The following is a 23,461-nucleotide window of genomic DNA, read 5'->3' on the forward strand; positions in this document are numbered from 1 at the left end:
GTCTCAAAAAAAAAAAAAAAAGGCCAGGAGTTCAAAACCAATCTGAATAACAAGCAAGATCTGTCTCCACAATAAAATGTAAAAAATAAAAAATAGCCAGGCATGGTGGTGTGCACCTGTGGTCCCAGCTACTCAGGAAGCTGAGGTGGGAGAATCACCCAGGCCAGGGAGGTCCAGGCTGCAGTGACCCATGATCACACCATTGCACTCCATGCCCTGGAGGTCACTTAGGGCTCAGTGATCTGGCCACATTGAGATATGTCTAACATGGCTGTCCCAAACTGGAGTGGTTTGAGGAAGGGACTGGCAGTACACAGGAGGTGAGGCTGAGCTACCTCTGGATATCATGGCCCCTCATGGTGGTGAGGGGACCTCGCAACTAAGACTCTTTTTGTTTTTTGAAATGGAGTTTCTCTCTTGTTATCCAGGCCGAGTGCAATGGCTCAATCTCGGCTCACTGCAATCTCCGCCTCCCAGGTTCAAGCCATCTTCCTGCCTCAGCCTCCCTAAGTATCTGGGATTATAGGCATGTACCACCAAGCCTGGCTAATTTTGTATTTTTAGTAGATATGGGGTTTCTCCATGTTGGTCAGGCTGGTCTCAAACCCCTGACCTCAGGTGATCCACCCGCCTCAGCCTCCCAAAGTGCTGGGATTACAGGTGTGAGCCACTGCACCTGGCATTAAGACTCTTACTCTGTATGTTAGTTCAAGGAATATCTTACCCATATCACTAGCCCTAATTTGCAGATGAGGAAATTGAAGCTCACAGAGGTCAGGAGGGTTGCCCAGTTATACAGTGAGTCACTGGCCAAGCCTAGAGGAAAACACACATATCCTGCAGCCAGGACATCAGCCATAGCCCTGTGGTCTCGTCCATGGCGGTCCTGGCAGTTCCAACAACTGCCTTGCCAATGTGCTCATTTTTCTTTCTTTCTTTCTTTCTTTTATTTAAGACGGGTTTTCACCACGTTGGCCAGGCTGGTCTTGAACTCCTGACCTCAGGTGATCCGCCGGCCTGGGCCTCCCAAAGTGCTGAGATTACAGGCGTGAGCCACCGCGCCCGGCCGCCAATGTGCTCATTTTACCACCAGGGGGCGCGAGATAGCCGTTCATGGGGAAGCCGGGCACAGGCTTAGGGTTGGACTGAATGTTCCTTTGAGAGGGCCCACCGGCACCAGAGGGACACAGTGGAGCTGGGGAGTCCTGTTAAAGAAAGAGTGTGTGTGTGTGCTGAGGGACGGGGGTGTCGTAACAGAGATGGAGTTCAAGAGCGTTGGCGGCTGGGATGAAAAGAGGAGAGGGGGAGGGGCATTTTGCTGCCTCCCTCTGGCCCTGCCTGGTCTAGCCCTATTGGGGAAAGGGCAGAGCTGGGGAAAGGGAGGGATCTCCAGAGCGGATGGCTTCTGCCTCCGCCTCCGCTCTCTTCAGACTCTCTCAGAGCCTGGAACAAACCGGACATTCCTCAATCTCCAGCTGGAAACCAGGAAATCAGACCTGGAGGCTACCTCCCTGCAGCCTGGGCCAGTTCTTCCAAAGCCCTCCCTGCCCCCAGGACCCTGCTGCCTCGGAGGAGCCACAATCCAGGCTTTTTTGCTTTGTTTTTGTTTTTTTGAGACAGAGTTTCCCTCTTGTTGCCCAGGCTTCAGTGCAATGGAGTGATCTTAGCTCACCACAACCTCTGCCTCCCAGGTTCAAGTGATTCTCCTGCCTCAGCCTCCAAGTAGCTGGGATTACAGGTATGCTCCACCACACCTGGCTAACTTTTAGCAGAGATGGGGTTTCTCCATGTTGGTCAGACTGATCTCGAACTCCGGACCTCAAGTGATCCGCCCACCTTGGCCTCCCAAAGTGCTGGGATTACAGGCATGAGCCACTGCGCCAAGGTACACACTCCAGGCTTCTGAAGCCTGAGTCCCTCCTAGAACTTATGTGTCTTTCCTCCTTCCCTCCTGACTCTTTCCTGGGCTATGAGATCAGACCCTTCCTGTGAGCACCACATCTGTATAAGAAATTGCTGTCCTGGCCTGGTGGCTTACACCTGTAATTCCATCACTTTGCGAGGCTGAGGCAGGAGTATCACTTGAGTCCAGGCAAGACCAGTGTGGGTAATATAGCGAAACCCTGTCTCTACAGGGAAAACTAAAAATAATTAACTAGGCATGGTGGTGTGTGCCTGTATTCCCAGCTACTCAGGAGGCTGAGACAGGAGGATCCCTTGAGCCCAGAAGGTTGAGGCTGCAGTGAGCCGTGATGGTGCCACTGCACTCTAACTTGGGTGACAGAGTGAGACCCTGTCTCAAATTAAAAGAAAAGAAGAAGCCTGGTGCGGTGGTTCATACTTGTAATTAATCCTAGCACTTTGGGAGGCTTAGGCGGGAGGATTACTTGAGGCCAGGAGTTTGAGACCAACCTGGGCAAGTTGGTGAAACCCTGTCTCTATCAAAAATACAAAAATTAGCCAGACGTGGTGGCATGCACCTGTAGTCCCAGCTACTTGGGAGGCTGAGGCAGGAGAATCACTTGAACCTGGGAGGTGGAGGTTGCGGTGAGCTGAGATCATGCCATTGCACTCCAGCCTGGGCAAGAGTGAGATTCTGTCTCAAAAATAAAAATAAAAATCAGAAGAAGAAAGAAAGAAAAAAGGAAATAGCTGTCCACACAGTACCAAGTCAAGTCAAACTCATGGCCTGTCCCCATCTCTCCCCAGGATTGGTGCTCCTGTCTGGACCCCTCACTACCGCTCTTCTCCCCATTTCCTCAGTCCCTTCTCCAGGCGGTAGTCCTGATCGTCTTTTCAAATTGTTTTTATTTATTTATTTATTTTTGAGACGGAGTTTCGGTCTCGTTACCCAGGCTGGAGTGCAATGGCGCGATCTCGGCTCACCGCAGCCTCCGCCTCCTGGGTTCAGGCAATTCTCCTGCCTCAGCCTCCTGAGTAGCTGGGATTACAGGCACGTGCCACCGCGCCCGGCCCTGATTTTTTGTATTTTTAGTAGAGACGGGGTTTCACCGTGTTGACCAGGATGGTCTCGATCTCTTGACCTCGTGATCCACCTGCCTCGGCCTCCCAAAGTGCTGGGATTACAGGCGTGAGCCACCGCGCCCGGCCTATTTTTTTAAATAAAGATGAGGTTTCACCATGATGGTCAGGCTGGTCTTGAACTCCTGACCTCAGGTGATCACCCACGTCAGCCTCCCAAAGTGCTAGGATTACAGGCGTGAGCCACCGCGCCTGGCCCATCTTTTCATATTGTTAATCTGACCATGTTGCCCATCTGCTGAAACCTTTCCAGTGCTTTCCCAGTGCTCTTGTAATAAACTCTTCCTTAGTATGGCACATGGGTCCTCCATGGTCTAGTGCTTCCCACCGCGGACACCATGCTGTCTCTCAGTTTCTAGGTTCCAGCTACACTGCCTATGCTCATCACAGGGCCTTTGCATGTGCTGTTTCCTTTGCCTGGAATCTTGCACCTCTTTTTAAAAATTTTTTTGAGACAGAGTCTCACTTTGTCACCCAGGCTGGAGTGCAATGGCATGATCTCAGCTCATGCAACCTCTGCCTTGCAGGTTCAAGTGATTCTTGTGCTTCAGCCCCCCCAAGTAGCTGGAATTACAGATGTGCACCACCACGCCTGCCTAATTTTTGTATTTTTAGTAGAGATGGGGTTACATCATGTTAACTAGGCTGGTCTTGAACTCCTGACCTCCTGTGATCTGCCCACCTTGGCCTCCCAAAGTGTTGGGATTACAGGCGTGAGCCACTGCGCCCGGCCTATTCATTGTTTTTTTTTTTTTAATTTTGGTTTGGCATGCTGGCTTACACCTGTAATTCCAACACTTTGGGAGGCTAAGGCAGGAGCTTTTCTGGGTTTTTCTGCTGTTTGAGACAGAGTCTCACGTGTTGCCCAGGCTGGAGTGCAGTGGCACAATCACGGCTCACTGCAGCCTTAACCTGGGCTCAAATAATCCTCCCACTCAGCCTCTTGAGTACCTGGTACTACAAGTGTGCACCCCATGCCTGACTGTTTTTTCAGTATTTTTTGTAGCGACGGGATTTCGCCATGCTGCTCAGCTGGTCTCAGGCTCGTGGACTCAAGCAGTCCTCCCTCTTCGGCCCCCCAAAGTGCCAGCATTGTAGGATTAAGCCACTGTTTGTCATAATTGTAATTGTAATTTTGTACATTTGTTTGTAATATTATTTAATTAATTATTAATAAAGCTCCATGAGGTAAGAACCATGTCAATTTTTGCTCATCTGAAAATCTCCAGCACCTCTGGCCTGGCACATAATAGATGCTCAATAGATGTTTGTTGTTTTCGTTTTTTGGTTTTGAGACAGGATTTCACTCTGTCACCCAGTGTGGAGTGCAATGGTGTGATCTCGGCTCACTGCAACCTCAGCCTCCCGGGCTCAAGCGATCCTCCCACCTCAGCCTCCCAAGTAGCAGGGACTACAGGCATGCACCACCACGCCAGACTAATTTCTGCATATATATTTTTGTTGTTGTTGAGGTGGGCTTTCACCATGTTGCCTAGGCTGGTCTCAAACTCCTGAGCTCAGGCAATCCACTCGTCTCAGCCTCCCAAAGTGCTGGAATTACAGGCATGAGCTACTGTGCCCAGCAAGATGCTCAATGAATGTTTTTTGAATGAATAAGTACATTTATGTTACACACTCCTCTCCATCTCTATCTTCCAAGCATGAGCCTCTGTCATCTCTTATCTGGACCTCAGCAATCACTTCTTGGTTTGTCTTCCAGTTTATTATCAAGTTTCTGTCAGTTTCCCACGCAAAAGCCAGAGTGGTCTAATAAAACAGCCTATCGGGCTGGGTGCAGTGACTCATCCCTGTAATCCCAGCACTTTGGGAGCCCAAGGCAGGTGGATCATCTGAGGTCAGGAGTTCAAGACCAGCCTGACCAATATGGTGAAACCCCATCTCTACTAAAAATACAAAAATTAGCTGGGCGTGGTGGTGTGCGACTATAGTCCCAGCTACTCAGGAGGCTGAGACAGAGGAATTGCTTGAACCTGGGAGGCGGAGGTTACAGTGAGTCAAGATCACACCATCGCACTCCAGCCTGGGCCACAGAGCAAGACTCCGTCTCAAAATCCACCCCCCAAAAAAACTGCCTATCTGATCATGCCACCCTTCCACCCCCTGTTGAATAGTCGTCAGTGGCTTCCCATGGCCCTTGGAATAAAATCCAAGCCTCTGACCACAGCCTTACAAGGCCTTGCATGATCTGGCTCACCTCATGCCAAGCTCCACCTCCTCAACTGACATTTCTTAATTCAACAAATATTGAGTGCCTGTTCCAGCAGGCACTGGGGTGAGCAAAAACAGACTCCTTCAGCTCTGCTTAGTGCCCCAGACACTTGAACTTACATACCTCCTTCCCATACACAGCATGTGTATGTGCATGTGGTTTCCCTTGTTCTGGAATCCAGACCTTTCTGTCTCCTCCTTTTCTCTACCTTCCTGACTTTGCCCAGTCAACACCTACTCACCCATCAGAACTGATGGCACACCATTCATTCAGGATGTCTTATCTGACCTGAAGCTAGCTTAGGTCCATCTGTATCTGTTCTTAACTGCTCCCTGTATTTGACTTTACGGCTCTCACTACATTTTCTATTTTTACATTTGTTCGTGTGGTGATTTGATTTATACCCACCTTCCCCACCAGGAAGCTCCAGGATTTTCTACGTCTGGTTTTTGCTTACCATTGTTTCCCTCCGGTGCTCAGTCGGGGCTCCACAGATAACTGACTGATTGACTAAATGAATGGGTAAATGATTCCCCCACCAGAGTATTCAGAGAGTTCTTCCCTTCAGGGAAATGTTGGCACCTCTGCCTCACTGAATATCAGCTGGTGGGTGATGGCTGGGGGGGGGAGGCAGGGAGGGGCGTACATAGGAACTCTCACCAAGGAGAGGGCTGAACAAGTATGTTAGTTCCTTCTTGCCCCTTCTTGTCCCTAGTGTGCTGTGGCTTAGCCCTGCTCACCTCTCCAAACCCATCTAGCTCCTGGTCCCTTTGATGCTCCAGCAAGGGCAGCTCCTACTCCTTTGTCCTTGGAATTCCCAGCCTCCCACATACTGACCCTCTACCTGCAACTCACCTCCTGCTTCCTTTCACAAGGCTGGCTCCTCCCTATCCTTCAGGTCCAGTTTGAATGCTGCTTTTTTTTTTTTTTTTTTTTTTTTTTGATACGGTGTCTCACACTGTCACCCAGGCTGGAGTGCCACTCAGGAGAGGTTTAAGACCATTGTTTTTGGTCCCAATCACAATCATGATTCACCCCGGGGCTAAGACCCACCTCCGCTGAAGTATGGGGTGCCATCTAGGAGAAAGATGGCTACCTGAATAGAGATTCTTTTTTTTTTTTCTTTTGAGACAGAGTCTCGCTCTGTTGCCAGGCTGGAGTGCAGTGGTTCAATCTTGGCTCACTGCAACCTCCACTTCCCGGGTTCAAGCAATTCTCCTGCCTCAGCCTCCCAAGTAGCTGGGACTACAGGCATGTGCCACCATGCCCAGCTAATTTTTATATTTTTAGTAGAGATGGGGTTTCACCATGTAGGCCGGGATAGTCTCAATCTCTTGACCTTGTGATCCACCCACCTCAGCCTCCCAAAGTGCTGGGATTACAGGCATGAGCCATCGTGCCTGACCAAGAGATTCTGTTTGGAATGAGGAAGGCACAATGGGAATAGATGTTGAGTGGGCAGCCCACAGTGTCCACGACACTTACCCACTAGACTATAAACTGCACAAGGACAGAGGTTACATCTTTTCTGACTACTGTATCTCCAGTACATAGCCCACTGCCTGATACAGAGTAGATGCAACAGTATTTGTTGAATGAATGAATAAATGAATTCATGACTAAACTGGAAGACCATAGGGGAGGGGTTCAGGACTAGTACCACCAGGAGGGGAAGATACCCCCAGGCCCAATGCTTCTCCAGTTCTTAGCACTCAGGAGGCCCCCTCTCTCACCTCCACCACCAAGAACAGGCAGGATTGGCAGAATTATTCTCACTTTATTTCTGGAGACATTTAATCAGATGCAGTAACACTGATTCCAGGCGAGGGCAGGGGGCATGGGTACCCCTGAAGCAACCAGTATCCTGTGGCCCAAGGTGTCTCCCATCCCCAGACCTGGGATCCCCCTCAGTTACAGTTAAATAGAGAGAGGAAGATCTCCCCAGGGGGCTTTGGGGGGAGGGTCTGCCTCCTGCACCCACCCTCTCCACGCAGAGGAGTCTGAGCACAAGCTATTTACAGTATTCACATCCACTGTACCCCACCAAACCAAGGCAAATACTACAGGTGGCCCCTCCCCAAGGGAAAAGGCCAGAGAGGCTGTGAGTGTATGTGTGTGTATGGGGGAGAGGGGATGTCCGCGCGTGCGAGCACACGAATGCACTGGGGAGAGATCTGGCTCCAGCCAAAGAGACATCAGTCTATAAGGTGCAGATTGAAAACAACAGAGAGGACCCATCCCCAGGGGCCCAGGCCACTTCTATCTTTGTTCTGTCTTTTTCTCCTCCTGACATCCTGGTAGGTGATGCAGAGGAGCCCTCGAAGCTGTGCCCGGATCCAAGGCAACCCGTCTTAAAGGACTTCTGGGGAAAAAAGGGAGAGGAAACAGTCAGGACAAACAGCGCCCAAGCCCAGATAGCTGGGTGTCTTCAGTGTGGAGCAGGAGAGGGCACCTGGTAGAGCCAGAAGAGAAGGCAGGGCTGAGGAGTGCAGGGAAGGCTGCTGGGAGGAACGAGTCCAGGAATCAGGAGACCCACCTGTGACCTGCGGGGACTGCACCACAGCTTTCTTGAGGAAGGCTTCCGCCTCTGCAAAGGGCAGGAGTGCCTCTGGTGTTCGGCCCAGACTCTTGTCCCCAGAGGGTCCCTTGGGGGAGAAGCCATTCTCCTGGTGTGCTGGGAGGGGCTGCAGGCCATTTACCAGGGACCCTGGCAACTCCTTGCTTGGGAGGCTGTGGATGTAGAGGCCCAGGCTCAGCACCTCACCTCCCAGGAAAGCCCTGGCCACCCGCAGCTCCAGCTGCAGCCTGCCTCCCTGCTCAGGCACGCGGGGATTGGAAACTTGTACCTCCACTGAGGTTCCTGTGGGGCGGGCTCCTCTTTCTGCACAGCCTCCTTCTGCAGTCCTGGGGGCCGAACCTCTACAGCTTTCACAGGCTCTGTCACAGGGAAAGAGGGGCCATCAGCCAGGGGCTGGCAAAAGAGGTGAGGATGGAGGAGGGGAGTGACAAAGGGGAGGGAGGGGAGGAGAACCGGGTCTTTACCTGGGCTGGAACCGTTGGCGTTGGCCTCCTTGCTGTCCTGCTTCTGCTTTGAAGAGGAAAAGTAGTCAGGCTCCAGGGACAGCGACCCCAGCCACTTCGGACAGAGTTCTGTACTCCCTCTGCCCGGGCCGCATCGGCCTCCCCGACAGCCTCGCTTTCATTGGCCATGTATGCCTTTCCGCAGCCTCCTTTTCCCACCCTGGTCCCCACACCCAGGACTGCCCTTTGGGGGAATTCTGACCTTGGTTTCAGCAACTTCTGACTTCCGAGTCCTCTTCATGATCTCCTCCAGACGCTGTTTGTGGAGGCCCCACATCAGTTAGGCTCGACCCCCTCCCCTAATCCTAAACCTCCCACCAGCCAGCCCCAGCCTCGGCCTGGGAGACTCAGGGTCTCCCAGCTCCTAGCAGCCCTTTCAGGCCGGGAACTGGAATCTGCCCCAGCGCTTTCTCGTCCCACCCGCTCCAAGCCCAGGCCCCGCCCACTTGGCCCGCCCCGCCAGGCCCCGCCCACAAATCCCCGCCCACACCCGCACACCTTTCTTCGCTCTTGCCGCTCTTGCTCCTGTTGCTGGAAGTGCTTTTCTCGCTCCAGACGCTGCCTTTCTGCCTCTTCCCGCGATCGAGCTTCGGCCTCCTCTTTCTGCCAAAGACCCCAGTGAGCGTGGGGCACCTGACTCCAGCCTTCCCTCCCGGCCCGCGGCGCCCGCGCCCAGCCGCCTCCCGCCCACCGGAGGCACCTGCTTCTGCAGCCGCTCTTGCTCCTCCTGCTCGGCCTGCGCCTTCTCTCGCGCCTCCTGCTCCTCCCGCCTCCGGGCCTCCGCCTCCCGCTCCGCCCGGGCCTCGGCCTCCCGCGCCAGCTGCTCTTCTCGCATTCGCCTGGGGTACGGAGGACACGGTTCGCGCTCCGTTTCTTCTCCAGCGCCCACGAGGATCCCGCCCCCCTCAGTCCCCAAGCACTCACTTGTCCCTTTCTGCCTGCAGCCTCCGCTCCTGCTCCTCTCGCTCCCGCTGCTCCCGGGCCTGGCGCCGCTTCTCAGCCAGGAGCCGAGTGGCCTCTTCTCGGTCTGTTGTGCCGGCCATCGGTTTGCTAGGGGTCACCGGGGGAGCAGGGGCTGGGGGTGAGGTCAAGACAGCAGCGTCTGGAGGGGGATCCGAGACCAGGCGTCAGCACACCCACGCAGGCACCGCCAGCACCCCTTCCTGGGACGCGCGCAAGCCTTCCTGCTGTCAGCTCCCAGAGCCCTATGTTCTGGGCCTGGGCCTGCTGAGGGCAGGGTCTCCTCTTTCCGGGTCCCACTCCCAGTCCTCAGGCATCTCTGGCGGCCCACACCCCCATGCAGGAGAAGCTGGCTTCTCTTGCTTGGCCCACCCCTCTCTTCATGCCCACCTGCAGGGGTCTCCGCGGGGAGCTGCTCCTTCTGGGGCGGGGCTGGGGTGGGCGAGGGCGCCGGCGAGGGTGCCGGTGAGGCTGGGGCTGCTGGCTCCTTCTCGTCACTGGCTCTGCGCTTGCTCTGACTCTTGTCCTCGGGCCCTGCAGCACTTGGGCTCTCCTTTGCCTCCTCCTTCCTCCGAACCCGTCCCTTGGGGGATGCAGTGATGCCTCGGGGGGACGGTGGCTTTGGAGGCAGAGTGTGGCCTGGCCCTGGGCAGGGGCAGGGGGAGGCAGGCCTATGCCAGGATGTTGAAGGAGAGGATGGCCGGGCCTTGGATTTGGGGCTGAGAGAAAACGGAAAAGGGAAGGGTTAGGACACACGGACACACACACACACACACACACACACACACACAAAACTTGCCACTTTCTCTGGGAAGTGTACCCTCCTCCAGGGTAAATCAGCACCGATCCTTCCTCCCCCTTGCTCTCACAGAAACACACCATTCCCTTTTAGAGCATATACCCCAGTTTGTAATGACATATGTCTCTGTGGGATTCTTTGATTATTGTCTGTCCCCAGCCAACAGCCTGTAAGCTTAATAAGAGAAAAAAAAAAACAGGCCTGGTATTAGCTCAACAAAGTGTCCTCAGCACACCCTGAGTGCTACCTGGCAGGTCCATTCATCATTCATTCAGCAGAATTTTTTTTTAAGACAGGATCTGGCTGATGCCCAAGCTGGAGCGCAGTGGTATGATCGTACATAACTCACTGCAGCCTTGACCTCCTGGGCTCAAACAATCCTCCCCTTGGCCTCCCAAAGTGCTGGGATTACAGGCATGAGGCACTGCCCTGGCCCTTCAGTAGGTATTCACTGAGTGCTTACCAGGGTGCCAGGCACACTGTTTTAGGTTCTGGGGTACTTCAGTAACTAAAACACTAAAAAAATAAAAAAATAGAAAAAAAGAAGAAAGAAAAGAAAACAAAAAAATGGAGGCTGGGTGAGGTGGCTCACACTCACATGTGTAATCCCAGTACTTTGGGAGGTGGAGGCAGGTGGATCGCCTGAGATCAGGAGTTCGAGACCAGCCTGGGTAATGTGGCAAAATCCCCTCTCTACCAAAAATACAAAAAATTAGCCGGGCGTGGTGGCGCGCCTGTAGTCCCAGCTACTTGGAAGGCTGACGTGGGAGGATAGTTTGAGCAGGAAGGTTGAGGCTGTAGAGAAACTAGATTGTGCCACTGCACTTCAGCCTGGGTGACAGAGGGAGACCTTGTCTCAAACAGAGAGAGAGAGAACTCTGCCCTTAAGGAACTGCATTCTAGAAGAGGGTGCCCAACAAATACTTGCAGGTGATGAAAAAATGACCCGGTGGGGGGCAGGGTCCCTTGCACTGCCCGTGCCCACCTGAGCTCAGAGGCCGCGCCAGCCGAGAGGCGGGCGCGCGGGGAGGCAGGCAGTGACTGGCGCTTCTTGAGGCTGCGCTCCCGCGCTAGGGCACTCTTCTCCTTCTCGTTTTCCCGCTCCTTGTCCTTCTTCTCCTTTTTCTGCACCTGATAGGGAAGGAGGAACGGAAGGGCGGGGAGGAGGAGAGTAGAGGTCAGCAGCGCCCGCGTTTCCCAGTTCCAGGCTGCCTGTCCCTCACCTGCGCGGCCACTCGAGCCAGTCGAGCCACTCACCGGCGAGGCCTCCGGCCGGCGGCGCACGGGAGCAGGGCTACCCCCGGCGCTGGGCTTGCGGCGCTCCCCGCGCTCACCGGCGGGGGCGCAGCGGTGCACGCTTCGAGGGGCGCTGCACGGCGTCAGGGGGCTGGCGGAGGCCGAGCGCGGGCACACCGGCACGGCTGCAGAGGGATGAGTGCGGTCGGGTTGCGGCCCGCGCGCCAGGCTGGCCCCTGCCCGGCCCCACGTGGGGCCTCTCCCAGGGTCGCAGCCCCTACCCTGGTCCCGGCTGTTGCGGGGCAGTGTGACCGCGCTGCGACTCCGAGCAAGGAAGGAGAGGGTGGGCGTCATCAGACGATCCACGATGCTGCTCTCCCATGCGCTCAGCTGCAGGCTGCGATCTAGAGGGAGAACGCCAGGTGAAGCCGGTCACCCTGGGGACCGCAGGAGGCAGGGAGAGGCATGGGGGCAGACCAGGCACCATCCCCATGCCAAGCCCAAGGATTCTCACCCGGGAAGCCTCTCCCCACAATCACGCCGGGGCCATACTTGTCCTCCCTACGATCTGGACTTCCACTGCAGACCCAGGCAACCAGACACCTCCCAGGGCAACATCCTACATCGGATGAGGTTGCCCCCCTACAACTCTCCCCAGGTGAAAGGGCCCTGAACCGCGCATATAGGAAGGAGCCATCCAGGATTGGAAGAAGACCCAACTGCCCTCCGCCATGTCCCAGTCTAAGGCCTTGTCCCTCCTGCTCTCAGAGGGCTGACCCAGCAGAGGCTGCCCCATGGATTGGGACAGTGAGGGTCCACTCCTCTGACCCAGCTTTTAGCAGTCGTGCCAGGGAGAGGCTGCTAGGGTGCCTGCCTGCCCTAGGCCACCCTGCTCTGTCCCCTCAGCTGCTGGGCTATTTTTAAGCCTCAGTCAGGTGGGGTTGGTACAGCAGCTGATTTAGTTGCTAGGCAACAAAGCAACCAAACAAATGCAAGAGAAACTTATAAATAACTCCTACCATGGCTCCTTCACATATGAGCAACGGGGCATGGTGGGAATGCAGGGGCTATGCCACCTTGGTTGGCTCAACTCTGGAACCAGCCAAGGCCATGGCTGGGATTCTGAAGGCAGAGAGGGCAGGATTGCATGGGCCCTCTAGGGTGGAGCCAGAATGAGGAAACTCTTCCACCCCACAGCACCAGGCCAGTCTGGAACATGGGGGCAATGCCACCTGCCTAAGGTTGGCCCAGGCCAGCCGGCTGTGGTTGCAGAAAAGGCTGCCTGCCTGTCCCCACCCCCAGCCACCACCTCCAACTTGCTCTTGAGGCCCCTGCCAGGCTTCCTGCCCTCTGGGCCATTGTGCTTTGTCTCTGTTCTCCTCTCCTGCAGGGCAAACTCTGTTCTCAAGGTCCAGACCCATATGCCGGCTCCCCCGAGGGGCACAGAGCCCTGGGTAGGGTAGAGTGGGGATGGGGACCTGGAGTATGTGAGGGCTCCAGGGACCTGGTGTTCTTGCTGAGCTCTGGAGGAGGCTTTGTGGGAGCTACAAGGGGCTCTGGAGGAGAAAGGGCTGGGCCTTCTCTTACTTCTACTGGGGGAGTTCCAGAGCGTGGCAGAGGACTTTGAGAGCCGCTTGTTGATTATAGAGTCCACGTGTTTGGGCAGGTTAACTGCCGACACGGAGCACCTGCTCCCACCTGGAGGGAAAAGACACGGCATTAGGGCCGGGCCGGGCAGGAGCCAGTGGGGGGCACCAAGGCCTTCCATGCAGGATGCTCCGAGGGTAGGGTGGGAGAGGGAGGAGTGGGCAGGCTAGGATGAGGAGAGGAGGCAGCCTTGGCCCTGGGAGAGGGAGGATGAGGGGTAGGTGACCAGAGACAACCTGGGTTGGGGGAGCCGACGGAGAAGGAACAAAGGGCGGAGATGAGTAAAACTAGAGTAGCTACAGCTTTCCTGGCGGGACCAAGGAAGCCATTCCTTACAGCTAGGTACTGCAACCCCTCCCCATAACCACCCAACATTAGCACTTGCTGACACTGTCCAGCCAAGGCGTTATGGATACAACACCCAGGTACTGGGACAAATGCGAAGACATTCCTAAATGGGACCTACACGGGTCACAGTCACTTGCACAAGTCCACTTATTCATCCAGAGTCACAAAAAGACATGCAGACACAGGCAGAGAGTGGCAGATACTTGGGCATGCACACATGTGCAGACATGCACAGGGACAGAGACACAAACACAGATAGTGTGCCAGACCCAGATGCACATAAGCCACAAACACATCGAAGCCACCTAATCATGACATTTGTAACAGCTCACATTTGTTGATGCTTACCACGTGCCAGGTACTGTGTGGGGCACCACACACATGTGACCTCATTTGATCCTTCAAACATCTATCTACCACCTCAGGGGCAAGTAGTATCATTATCCCCAGTTTACAGATGAAGAAAGGGACACTTCGAGAAGTTAAAGGTCACGCTGCAAGTGCCAGAGCTGGAACCCAAGTCTGTCTGACTTAGGAGCCTTCACTGAGGTACACAAGGCCACAGACACACCAAGGCAAACACATATTAAGACACAATGCACAGATCCATGAGCACATACACCGAATATCTACAGCTAGAAATACTGAAACTTGCCATTGCATAAAGACATCCAAACACAGTGGTACATACATGCCAGCAAAGAATCAGACCAAAATCCATGGTGGCCCTACGTGGAGAAAGCTCAGAGACAAAAATCTACCTTCTGAGACAAGGAGTGACAGTTTCTTTAAGATCCAGTGTCTGTAGGGCATTAAAGTCTTTTATGTATCAACAGCTAATAATAATTGACAGGCACAAAGAAGGCTAATCCTAAAATGACAGAGGTTTGAAGGGCAAACCAAATGGAGAGAATTCATCTCTGATTTGATAGTGGAAGTCCGTGGGAAGGGACAGTTTGGTTTACAGACCATTCTAGAAGACACAAGTCACATGAAGCAAAGCACACCTGCCGCAGGGGGCTGCCAGCTCCTTGCAGGGAAGTTATTCCCTTCCCTCACTTGCCATCCCAGCCTTGCCCACCCATCCCCCAGCCCCAGCAGCCTACTCACTGGTCTTATGTCCTGGAGAGCTGTGGTGCAGGGCCCCTGCCCAGGACCAGCGCTGCTGCCGGATTTCGGCCCATGTCTTCTTCACTGACCGTTGAATGGCTGCTTCATAGCGCTCCTGGGGGAAGGTGGGGAGAAGAGAGAGATGTGGACTCAGAACATCCATGGAATTTGGGATAAAGGCCCTTCTTCCACCTGTGACAATGCCTTCCCCACTGCCTTCCCTCGGAATCTTTTCCTGACTCACTGCAGGTAACCAAGGTTACCAAATTCTTGCTATGATTAAGGACCAAGATCCCTTTCGACGTGTTCCTGGGGAGCTTTTCACTGTTCTTGAGTCATTTCCTGAGTGTATTAGTTGCTTCTCTGAGGATAGGGTGGGACTTCCCCTACCTAGGGCTCCCAGGCAAGGCCACATCTCAGGCACTGAGGGTCCTGTGACCTTGGGGCTATGTGTTCCCTTTAGCCTGAGGCCCCCCAGGTAGCGCCAGGCGACCATTTCCTTAATTTTCTCACCAGTGTTGAAGCCAGGGCTTTACCCATGTGACAGAGCTAGGCACACTCACACAGATGCATGCCTGCATACATACACAGATGCATACCTGCATACACACACAGACGCATACCTGCATACACACACACACAGACGCATGCCTGCATACATACACACACAGACGCATACCTGCATACACACACACACAGATGCATACCTGCATACACACACAGAGACGAATACCTGCATTCATACAGACACATACCTGCATACATACACACACAAACGCATCCCTGCATATAGACACACACACGCATCCCTGCATATAGACACACACATACCTGCATACATACACACAGACACATGGGGCACATGTACAAACACAGGTACTGACAGTAAGCAGTTATAGGGGCCTGCAACAGCACATTCAGAAGCAAATGTGCCTGCAGTTGCACAGCTGCCCAGATATTCTAATACAGGGACACAACTGTAGATGTGAACACAGACAGGATCACTTAGACACAGATAAGGCAGAGCCGCGAACATGGATGTGCATACACACTGCACCAGTATGCAGATGGTGAGCATGTGTGTGCACGGATCCACGCAGACCCACCCGCACCTTGTTTTTCTCGAGCTTCTGCCGCTGCCGTTCCTCCAGGGCTGCGCGGCGTTGCTCGGCTTTAAGCCGTTGCTCCTCCAGCCGCCGGCGGCGCTCCTGGAGTTGCTTCTCCCGCAGTGCCTTGGCCTTCTCCTCCTTCTCCAGCCACACTGCCTTCTTGGCCGCTGTGGACAAAGGAGCCCAGTGGTGTGTGAAGGGTTCTGCAGCAGGCCTAGGCCAATTACATCTCCTCCAAGTGGCCAGCCCTGCTACCCATGCCCTGGGTGGGTCTTTCTCCCACCTGCTTAGGTGGAGGTTTCAGTCTCAGGCAGCCGCCTCAAACTGAGGGGTTTCCTGAACACAGGACTCCGGAGAGGCCTATTTCTCCCCACGTTGGCCTTATGGGCTCTCAGGGCCGAAGAAGAAATGAATGCTTTAGTGTGAGATCCCCATCTGACTTGGGGGGCCTACCAGACTCATGTCCATATACTGTGATTAACGCATGGGGCCAGGCACAGTGGCTCACACCTGTAATCCCAGCACTTTGGGAGGCCGAGGTGGGTGGATCAGGAGGTCAGGAGTTCAAGACCAGCCTGGCCAACATGGTGAAACCCCATCTCTACTAAGAATACAAAAATTAGCCAGGCAAGGTGGCGGGTGCCTGTAATCCCAGCTACTAGAGACGGCTGAGGCAGGAGAATTGCTTAACCCAGGAGGTGGAGACAGCAGTGAGCCTCAATTGCACCACTGCACTCCAGCCTGGGACACAGAGCAAGACTCTGTCTTTAAAAAAAAAAAGCATGGGATTTGGGGTAAAATAAGTCTTCTGGGTCTGAATCTCAGCTACTCTACTAGCTGTGTGGCTTAGGCAAATAATTTCTTTTTTTAATTTTTATTTTTTATTTTTTGAGACGGAGTCTTGCTCTTGTTGCCCAGGCTGGAATGCAATGGTGTGATCTCGGCTCACTGCAACCTCCGCCTCCGGGGTTCAAACACTTCTCCTGTCTCAGCCTCCCAAGTAGCTGGGTTTACAGATAGGCGCCACCACACCCAGCTAGCAAATGATTTCATCTCTCTGAGCCTCTGTTTCCTCCTCAAAGTGGGTTGAGGATTAAATGAGATAATGTGTGTCCTCCTCTTAGCACAGTGCATATAATTAAGTGTTGCAGACGTGTTGGTGTTATTAATAGGATGCTGATGGTGACGATGAAGATGATGATGAGGCTTCCTGCTCACTCACCCAGGTACTTGGCCCGCTCTTCTCGCCGCTCCTTTGCCAGCTTGTGTCTCTCTCCTGCCTTCTTCACCTCTGAGCAGAAGTAACAAGAACAGACAGGTCAAAAGGCTGTCACCAAAGAGGAGTCGGCCTCAAGACCCCTCCCTCTGGGCCTCACCCCATCCTTTCTTCATTTCCTCCAGGGCAAAGGGGACTCTCTCAGTTGGCATGATCCAGGGCCAGGACCATGAGCCAAGGGGTTTACGCCCAGGCCGGGGGTCATTACACACACCTTGCTTGGTGGGAGGGCTGTCAGAGGCTGGCACTGCTGTTGGAGATGGCTGGCTGCTCCTTCGAGGAGGTCTGGCATCTCGTGGGCCTGTGGCTGGTGGGGTGGGTCCTCTGCTTTTTGCTTCAGAGGAAGGGGACTCTTCCTGCGGGGGGCCTGGCTTAGGCCCGACCTGCCCTGAGGGGCTCTCTGGTTCCAGTGGGAGCTGCTTAGAGCTAGTGGCATTCTTCATGGCAGGAGGGGTGTCTGGGGGAGTGTCAGGGACCAGGGCTGACATTGGTGGTGGTGGTGGGTAAGGGTCACCTTCTGGAGAAGGTCTTGGCTCTGGGGGGGTCCTGGCGACCACAGCTGAAAGAGAGGAGAGAGGAGAGAGGTCAGATTGCTCATCTGTGCCATCAGCTCAATATGTGGCCCTCTCCCTTGTTCAACCGACTTCTTCATTCACATGTGTTTGATATATTTCTATGTGCCAGGCCTTGTTCCAGATACTCATGATATAATGGTGAGAAAATAGCCATGATCCTTGCCTCTGTGGTGCTTACCCTGTAGCAGGGCAGACAGACAAATAGCTAGGCAACTACAGTAGAAAATAAATAGTACGTCTGGGGCAGCACAGCAGAGATGGTTAACCAATACAGGGCGGGCTTGCTGAAGAAGTAACAACCAAGCTGAGATCCAAAGGATAAGCTGGAGTTGGTAAAGCGAGGAGGGGAGGTCCTGGCAGAGAAGAGTGTATGTGAAAGGGCAGAAAGGAGCAGGGTACGTTGGAAAAGCTGAGAACAAGCTTGTAGCACTTATTGGTGCACCAAATGCACCGACTTGTTTCCATGTCTGCCTCCCTCTCCTTTCTGCTTTACCTCTGGGTGACTGTGTCCAACCCAAGGTCTGTTCACAGAGGGTGCCAGTGCTGGGCACATGGGACTGACCAAGAGGAAGGACATTAAGTATGGGCTCAAGTGGGATCCTTTGCTGTGAAGATTCCCATTGGCGACAAGCTACGTCCACTTTGTGATCTTTTCTCTCCCAAACCACACCCAAATTTCTGCTTTTAAGACATGACTATTGTAGAAACCCTGTAAAAGACGTGGAAGTGCCAAGTAAGGGAGCCACATGATTTGACAGTCACACATGTGGGGCAATTGAGAGACAGGCCTCAGAGTCAGTCAGATGAGGAACATGGGAAGGGAGGCTTGATTCCACCAGACAACAATGGACAAGCCAGTCAACCTCTCTTAGCTTCAGGGTTTTTTTTGTTTTGCTTTCTTTCCCCCCAAGTCAGCTTGCTGCCAGGGATTTTTTTTTTTTTTTTTGAGATGGGAGTCTTGCTCTGTCACCCAGGCTGTAGTGCAGTGGTGCAATCTCAGCTGACTGCAACCTCCGCCTTCTGGGTTCAAGCGATTCTCCTGCCTCAGCTTCCTGAGTGGCTGGGATTACAGGCACCCGCCACCACGCCCAGCTAATTCTTGTATTCTTAGTAGAGATGGGGTTTCACCATGTTGGCCAGGCTGGTCTCGAACTCCTGATCTCAAGTGATCCACTCAGCTCGGCCTCCCAAAATGCTGGGATTACAGGCATAAGCCACCATGCCCAGCCACGCTTTTCATTCTTACTCAGTGTCTCCACCAAACTAGGTTCTCTCTTCTGGGAACTATGGCCCTCTCAGGATGTGACAAACTCTTCATCCCTTGGAGTGACAATGTATGTGGGGAGGGGACATGCCCAAGGAGTTGCCTTTGGGACTCTGGGCACCTTTTTCAGGGAGGTGAGAGTCCAGTTGTTCGTTTGGGCTTTGAAGCCAGATTATTTAAAAGTGAATTCTGGCTTCTCCACTAACTAACTGTGACTTTGGGTCAGTTACAGACTCTTTCTGTGCAGAGCTCCTCTTCTATAAAATGCAGAAATTGGGCCAGTCATGGTAGCTCATGCCTGTAATCTTGGCATTTTGGGAGGCTGAGGTGGGAGGATGGCTTGAGGCCAGCAGTTAAAGAGCAGCCTGGTCAACACAGCAAGACCCGTCTCTATTAAAAAATTAAATAAATAAGATGCAGGTATTACCTACCTCACAGTATTGTGATGAGTGTTTGTTATAACAGCCATTGACATTTACATATTTAGTGAGAGCCTCCTATGTGCCAATAATTTTTATACATATTAGTTTTTGTTTTGTTTTGTTTTTTGAGACAGAGTCTAGCTCTGACACCAGGCTGGAGTTCAGTCGCGCGATCTTGGCTCACTGCAACCTCCACCTCCTGGGTTCAAGCAATTCTCTTGCCTCAGCCTCCCAAGTAGCTGGGATTACAGATACGCACTGGCACGCCCAGCTAATTTTTGTATTAGTAGAGACGGGGTTTCACCATGTTGGCCAGGATGGTCTTGATCTCCTGACCTCATAATTCGCCCACCTCGGCCTCCCAAAGTGCTGGGATTATAGGTGTGAACCACCACGCCCAGCCTTATACACTTAATCTTCACTGACAATAGTTATGAAGGAGTCCTCTTACAGATGAGGACAGTAAAGTAAAAAAAGACGAAGCAAAAAAAGTGAGGTCATTTGAGATCACTCAGCTGGTCAGTTAAGGAGCCTGGCCTTGAACCCAGTAGCTGTCATCAGAGCCCCTGTCCTTACCCATTATACCCTCCTGCCTTGCTGAAGGCAGTATGAGGAAATAGGAGCTCATACTGCCTTCAGAATTTATTTTATACAATAAATTATCTGAGGATCACACTATTTCCCCCGTCATCCCTTCCCATCCAGTTTTCTGGGCTCCAGGCAAGGGCCCCAGCTGAGGCCCTCTCTCCCCCTTTACCCATCCAACTCTGCCAGCTCCTAGGCTCCATGCCACCCATCTCTTCCCATACCAGCAGGAGACGGCTGCCTGGTCACTGCTAATTTATTCCGCAGCCAGCTGCAAACTCCTTTACCAATTCCGATAGTCAACAAAACCAGTTACTCACTCTAGTGAGTGCTTACTACTCACTAACAGTGATGCATCCTGCGTCCTCGAAACTCTGAGAGGCAGAGATACTTATCCCCATTATTCAAGTGAGGCCAACGAAGGCCCAACCTGCTAAGTGATCTGCACAGAGTCATACAACTAGTATGTGGCAGAGTTGGGATTTGAACTCAGGAAAGTCTGAAGCCAAAGCTGGATGTGTAAGTCTTAAGCTTGAAGGTTGAGGGTGAGGCCTGTTTACTGCCATTCTCCAAGCACCTGTGCGTGCTGCAGGTGTTGCAAGGAAAACTGGTAGGCGGGTGTTTGTCTATACCTAGGCAAATCACACCCACCAGACAAGACAGTCAGAGAATCCCCAGCTAGGTCCCAACTCACCAGGTGAAGGGAGGCTGGGAGGAGGCAAAGGAGTGAGGCTTGGAAGAACCTGCACCCAAGCGTCAGATGTAGTGGAGCAGGAAGGTCATAGCCTTCAGAGTCCGACAGGCCTGAATAAGGATCTTGGCTCCAGGGGGACCTTGGGCAAGGCCTGAACCTGTGTGAGCCACAGTTCCCTCATGGAGTTGTTGGTACAGATGGGTACGTCATCTGTGGCACCTGGCAGGGGCTTGGTAAGCAGCATCTGCCCCCAAGAATATATCCACGTCTCCCCATCTCTGCCCAAAGAGAATGCTTCAGCCAGGCCTTCACCCCCACCACTCTGCAACATTGCTCTTCTCAAGGACACCCGTGACCTCCATGCTGCTAAATCCAGCAGGCGGTTTTCCAGCCCTCATCTTCCTTGGCCGCTATGCAGCTGTATCTGCCACAGTTGATTTCTGACGGCTCCTTGAAACTCTACCTTCCCCTGGCTTTGAAGACAACATGTTCTCCTAGTTTTCCTTCTACTTTGCTGGCTGTCACTCCTCAGTTTTCTCTGCTGATCCTGTCTGAACTTCCCAACCTCTCAGCGCTGGAGTGCCCTAGGGCTGAGTCAAGGACCTCATTTCTTTTCTGTCCACACACACTCCCTTGGTGACCTCACCCAGACTCACAGATTTAAATGCCATCACTGCTGACGACAACCAAATTTGTGTCTCCAGCCCAGACCTCTCCCTTGAGGTCTGGTTTCACTCATGCAACTCCCTGCTTGACACCCCTGGCATCTCACAAATGCCCCCAATTTAACACATCCCAAACTGAGCTCCTGATCTTCTCCAAAAGCCAACTCCTTCCCACCTTCCCCTTCTCAGCTAATGGCCACTCCATCACACCCCATGTCTAATCTCTCAGCAAATCCTTTTGGCTTTATCTTCAAAACAGATCTCAAATCTAATCACTTCTCGCTATCTCCACTACTATCACTTGGGTCAGAGCTACTGTCAGCCCTGATAACAGATTCCCTGCTCCCGGTCTTGTTCCCCTTGGGTCTTCTCTCTACACAGTAGCCACAGTGATTGTTTAAAAATAAGTCAGATCACGTCACTCCTCTGACAAAATCCTGCAAAAATTCCCCATCTGAGGGGAAGAAAAAGCCGAAGTCATCAGGATAGTCTATCAGACTCCCCAGGATCCTGACCTCTTGGACCTCATCTCTTTTTCTCCCCCTGCTCAGTTTTTTAGCCACTGTCCCTTAAGGGTGTTGAGGGGGTTTCTGCCTCAGGGCTTTGCATTGAGGAAATAGTATTTCCTCTGTGGCTGTTCCTCTGTCATGAAATCTCTGCGCCCAGATTCTGCATTCCTCATTCCTTCCCCTCCTTCAGGTCTTTACTCTGATGTCACTTTTTACTGGAGCCTTCCTTTACCCCCTATTTAAAACTACAAACTGGGCCAGGCATGGTGGCACACACCTGTAATCCCAGCACTTTGGGAGGCCGAGGTTGGTGGATCACCCTAGCCAACATAGCAAAACCTGATCTCTACTAAAAAATAAAAAAATTTCCTGGGTGTGGTGGCATGTGCCTGTAATCCCAGCTATGTGGGAGGCTGAGGCTGGAGAATCACTTGAACTCGGGAGGTGGAGGTTGCAGTGAGCCGAGATTGTGCCACTGTACTCCCTCCAGTCTGGAAGACAGAGTGAGACTCTGTCTCAAAAAACAAACAAACAAAAAACTACATAATGCAGGCAGAGATCATCATCACCATCACTGCTCTCACCTGGATGAATACAAAGTCCCCCCACTGCTCGCCTGCACCCCTTCCCACTCTCTGCTCCACTGAGTGGCCAGAGCAAATGCGAATCTAATCATGGTATTCTGTCACTTGAAACTTGTCAGAGGCTTTCCCATCTTGAACTCACCCTACTAGTCCAGTATAGTCTGAAGTCCCTGACTCTCTCCCCCAACTTCTTGCCTCTCGTCTCCTACCCTGCTCCCTACTTGCTCTCTGAACTCCAACCACACTGACCTTCCTTTAAGGCTGATGACCACCCACACTCCCTCCTGCCACAGGACCTTTACACATACTCTTTCCCTCTTCTCTTTTTCTTTTTTCTTTAAAGACGGGGTTTCACCATGTTGGTCAGGCTGGTCTTGAACTCCCGACCTCAGGTGATCTGCCCTCCAAAGAGCTTGGATTATGGGCGTGAGCCACCATGCCCGTCTTCTTTCCCTCTTCTTAGCTAGCTCCTATTTGCCCTTCATGTGTTAGTTCAGTCATCACTTCCTCATGGAAGCCTTCCTTGGCTTCTCTGATTAGGATAAATTCCTTTGTTGGATACAGTCATGGCTTCATGAGCCTTTGGAACATGGTCACTGTTATGATTTTAAACTTCCTTGCATGGTTCTTTCCTTATTGTCAGCCTCCTCCTAGACGGCAAGGAAGCTCCACAAGGGCTGGCCATGTCTACTTTGCTCACTGCTGCATCACCAGCAGCTACCACAGTGCCAAGTACATGGAGACAGTCATAAAATAGTTGAATAAATAGTATAGCACGAATAAAGTGCTATACTGTACTATGAGGCTACCCTAGCCTAAAGCAAGTGCATATAGGAGATTTTTATTCTAATAAAGAGTAGATCCGGGCTGGGCACAGTGGGCTCACACCTGTAACCCAACACTTTGGGAGGCCAAGGCGAGCAGATCGTTTGAGCCTAGGAGTTCAGGAGCATCCTGGGCAACATGGCAAAACCCCATGCCTACTAATAATACAAAAATTAGCCAGGCATGGTGGTGCACGCCTATAGTCCTAGCTACTCGGGAGGCTGAGACAAGAATCTCTTGAGCCCAGAGGTGGAGGCCACAGTGAGCTGAGATTGGCCACTGCACTCCACCCTGGGCATCAGAATCAGACCCTATTCCCCCCATCCCCGACAAAAAAAAAGTGTAGATCTGTGCCGGGCGCGGTGGCTCAAGCCTGTAATCCCAGCACTTTGGAAGGCTGAGGCGGGTGGATCACGAAGTCAAGAGATCGAGACCATCCTGGTCAACATGGTGAAACCCCGTCTCTACTAAAACTACAAAAAATTAGCTGGGCATGGTGG

At 52.9% G+C, this 23,461-nt stretch overlaps 1 protein-coding gene across 9 annotated transcripts in view; it reads right to left on the minus strand.

Annotated features, from left to right (window-relative positions):
- Positions 1-7,029: 7,029 nt before the first annotated feature.
- The window catches only part of MAP7D1 (MAP7 domain containing 1), a 24,705-nt gene continuing 8,273 nt past the window's right edge, over positions 7,030-23,461 (minus strand). For 3 of the 9 annotated variants that reach the window (XM_037728691.1, XM_017501064.2, XM_037728696.1), the window contains exons 2-17: positions 17,053-17,397; positions 16,785-16,853; positions 15,566-15,729; positions 14,454-14,568; positions 12,936-13,046; positions 11,370-11,752; positions 11,098-11,243; positions 9,704-10,032; positions 9,278-9,455; positions 9,054-9,192; positions 8,852-8,956; positions 8,556-8,609; positions 8,315-8,357; positions 8,119-8,209; positions 7,809-8,002; positions 7,030-7,634 (exon numbers count right to left, since the gene is read on the minus strand). In XM_037728691.1, the coding sequence (XP_037584619.1) occupies positions 7,624-7,634; positions 7,809-8,002; positions 8,119-8,209; positions 8,315-8,357; positions 8,556-8,609; positions 8,852-8,956; positions 9,054-9,192; positions 9,278-9,455; positions 9,704-10,032; positions 11,098-11,243; positions 11,370-11,752; positions 12,936-13,046; positions 14,454-14,568; positions 15,566-15,729; positions 16,785-16,853; positions 17,053-17,397 (2,477 nt within the window). In that variant the 3' untranslated portion in view covers positions 7,030-7,623. The remainder of the gene's footprint in view (positions 7,635-7,808; positions 8,003-8,118; positions 8,210-8,314; positions 8,358-8,555; positions 8,610-8,851; positions 8,957-9,053; positions 9,193-9,277; positions 9,456-9,703; positions 10,033-11,097; positions 11,244-11,369; positions 11,753-12,935; positions 13,047-14,453; positions 14,569-15,565; positions 15,730-16,784; positions 16,854-17,052; positions 17,398-23,461) is intronic. The other 6 variants (XM_037728694.1, XM_017501066.2, XM_017501067.1 and 3 more) reach the window with 4 other exon arrangements.

The sequence above is a fragment of the Cebus imitator genome, unplaced genomic scaffold (assembly GCF_001604975.1).
Source record: "Cebus imitator isolate Cc_AM_T3 unplaced genomic scaffold, Cebus_imitator-1.0 Scaffold277, whole genome shotgun sequence".
In the NCBI taxonomy this organism is placed as follows: Eukaryota; Metazoa; Chordata; class Mammalia; order Primates; family Cebidae; genus Cebus; species Cebus imitator.